The sequence below is a fragment of the Piliocolobus tephrosceles genome, chromosome 21 (assembly GCF_002776525.5).
Source record: "Piliocolobus tephrosceles isolate RC106 chromosome 21, ASM277652v3, whole genome shotgun sequence".
Lineage (NCBI taxonomy): Eukaryota > Metazoa > Chordata > Mammalia > Primates > Cercopithecidae > Piliocolobus > Piliocolobus tephrosceles.
Genome location: NC_045454.1, coordinates 49,771,010 through 49,773,815, shown reverse-complemented (window position 1 = coordinate 49,773,815; position 2,806 = coordinate 49,771,010). Strand labels below are relative to the sequence as shown.

The window sequence follows — 2,806 nt, the reverse complement described above, 5'->3', positions numbered from 1 at the left end:
AGCTGGGGTGGATCGGGAACTGGGGGGGGTGTCCGGGGGCCGGCGGCAGGAGGGGGGTCGCGCCAGGCTCGGAGCTGGAGAGGGAAGACAGGGCCGGGGAGTTGGGGGGGCGCCGGGCTGAAGGCACCGGGCCTGGGGGTGGGGGGCGCGGGGCCGGGAGCCGGGGGTGGGGAGCTCAGGGCCGGGATCCGGGTGGGGGCGCCGGCCGGACGGGCCCCGCTTACCGAATGCCTGCTTTGTGGAAACATCATGTCAGTCGCGGCGGGGGGCGCGGGCTGCGCCCCGGCTGTGCGCCCCGGCTCGGGCTGCTGGGGGCGCCGGGCGGCCGCGCCTTTGTCCCGGCGCCGATCGGCAGCTCCCGGGGCCGCCGCCGCCTCCCGCGCCCGGCCTCGCCCGCTTCCTGCGCCCCCTCCCCGCGCGCCCGGCCCCGGCGCGCCCCGGGCCCCCGCCCGGCGCCCCTCCCCGCCCCTCCCCGCCGCCCGCCTCCCCGCTCCCCGGCCCCACCGCTATTGTCTAATGGCGGCGACGCCGGCAGTGGCCGCGGCTCGGCTGCTGCGGAGGCTCCGGCTCCACCTGCCGCCGCCGCCCGTGCCCCGTGCGCGCCGCCGAGGGAGGGGAGGCGCGCGCCCGGGGAGGCCTGCGGATCCCCACCCCGGCCCGCCTCCCCGGGGCCCGCCCGCCGCGGTGACCTTGGGCCTGGCCCGCCCCCGTCCCGGGCCGCGGCCCCCGCCACCCCCGCTAACCCGGCAGCAGGCCGGGCCTCGGTTTCCCCATCTGTCAAAGAAAAGGGACCCGGCTGCCTGCGTCGAAGCCGCCGGCCCTGCCGTGGCACGACCTGGACGCGTGCCACGGACGTGCTCTGTGACCTTGGCTCTGGCTGGGCGGTGGTTCTCGCTGAGCCTCAGTTTCCTTTTCTGCAGAAAGGCAGCGGTAATGCCGCCTTTCTCAGGGAAGCCATTCTTGCGACACATTTACAGAACGCCTACTGTGTGCCAGGGCTTGCTGCTCCAGGGCCCTGTAGTGGGGGCGGGGGTGGGGGTCCCTGCTCTGGTGGTGGTGCCTGGAGACAAACAGAGACAAATTAACAAGCTGAATTCCCGGCAGGTCAGATGGTGGGGACAGTTCTGCAGAAAAACCAGCCGGGAGGATGGCAGGGTAGGAAGGTGCAAAGTTAAACAGGTGGCGGGGAGGATCAGAGGCAGCTTCCTCCGCCCCTAAAACGACCCAAAGAAGGAGAGAGAACAGGGGGATGGGGTACAGAGGTAGTCAGAGGCAGGACCAGCAGGTGCAAAGGCCCTGGGGCAGGACTGCCTGGCATCAGGGTGCCAGGGCGGAGGTCAGGAAGGCCGGAGGGAGGCAGGGCCTGGGGCTTCATGCATTTGCCCAGGGCCCCCCCTCCTCAGCAGAGCTTGTGCTTGGGTTAATATTTACTGCTGCATTTTGAGATTCCTAATCATTTTTGAACAAGGGGTCTTTCAGTTTTCTTTTGCACTGGGCCCTGCTGACTCTGTAGCTGGTGAAGCAGGCCAGTCCAGCAAGGACTTGTGGGCCATGGGGAGGACTTGGGTTTTTGGCTGAGTGAAGTGGGAGCCCTGGAAGGCTGTGGGAGGAGGAGGGACGGGACCTGGTGGTTTGTTTTTTGTTTGTTTTTGAAACGGAGTTTCACTCTTGTTGCCCAGGCTGGAATGCAATGGCCCGATCCCAGCTCACTGCATCCTCTGCCTCCCGCGTTCAAGTGATTCTCCTGCCTCAGCCTCCCGAGTAGCTGGGATTACAGGCACGTGCTACCACACCTGGCTAATTTTGTATTTTTAGTAGAGACGAGGTTTCTCCATGTCGGTCAGGCAGGTGATCCACCTGCCTCGGCCTCCCAAAGTGCTGGGATTACAGGCGTGAGCCACCTTGCCCAGCTGTTTGTTTCTGAGATGGAGTCTCACTCCGTTGCCCAGGCTGGAGTGCAGTGACGTGATCTTGGCTCACTGCAGCCTCCGCCTCCCGGGTTCAAGCGATTCTCCTGCCTCAACCTCTCGTGTGGCTGGGATTACAGGTGCATACCACCATGCCTGGCTAATTTTTGTATGTTTAGTAGAGATGGGTTTCAGCATATTGGCCAGGCTGATCTTGAAATCCTGACGTTGGGTGATCCTCCCGCCTCTACCTCTCAGAGTGCAGGGATTACAGGTGTGAGCCACCGCACCTGGCCTTAGACTTGCGGTTTTGCTCTGAGTGAGGTGGGAATCCTGGAGAGCCGTGGGAAGAGGAGGAATGGGACCTGGTGGCGGTTATGAAAGGATCCCTCTCTCTGTCATTCAGAGAACAGACCCCAAAGAAGCCATTGAAATAAGGCTGTTAGTTTAAGGTCCTCCTTCCGCAGGTGCTGAGCACACCGTCTCTTCATCATCGTCATCCACTAAGCAGCCTGCTCCCTTGGATGAATGCAACTGATTTGGGCCTCGGGTGTTCCCAACTGTAAAATGGACCCGGAACCCCAACCTCCTTACCTTGGCAAATAAGGGTGAGAGCCTTCAGTGTTCAAGATTAATAATCTTTAAAGCAGTGTTTTAATATTTTTTATTACTTTTGGCCGGGCGCGGTGGCCCAAGCCTGTAATCCCAGCACTTTGGGAGGCCGAGACGGGCGGATCAGGAGGTCAGGAGTTCGAACCATCCTGGCTAACATGGTGAAACCCCGTCTCTACTAAAAAATGCAAAAAGCTAGCCGGGCGAGGTGGCGGGCGCCTGTAGTCCCAGCTACTCAGGAGGCTGAGGCAGGAGAATGGCGTAAACCCGGGAGGCGGAGCTTGCAG

At 63.1% G+C, this 2,806-nt stretch overlaps 1 protein-coding gene across 1 annotated transcript in view; it reads right to left on the bottom strand.

Moving 5' to 3' along the window:
- Nucleotides 1–531, bottom strand: part of TLE5 (TLE family member 5, transcriptional modulator) — a 10,723-nt gene extending 10,192 nt beyond the window's left edge. The window contains exon 1 of the mRNA XM_026455495.2: nt 225–531. Within this exon, the coding sequence (XP_026311280.1) occupies nt 225–251 (27 nt within the window). The 5' untranslated portion in view covers nt 252–531. The remainder of the gene's footprint in view (nt 1–224) is intronic.
- Between the last annotated feature and the right edge of the window lie 2,275 nt (nt 532–2,806).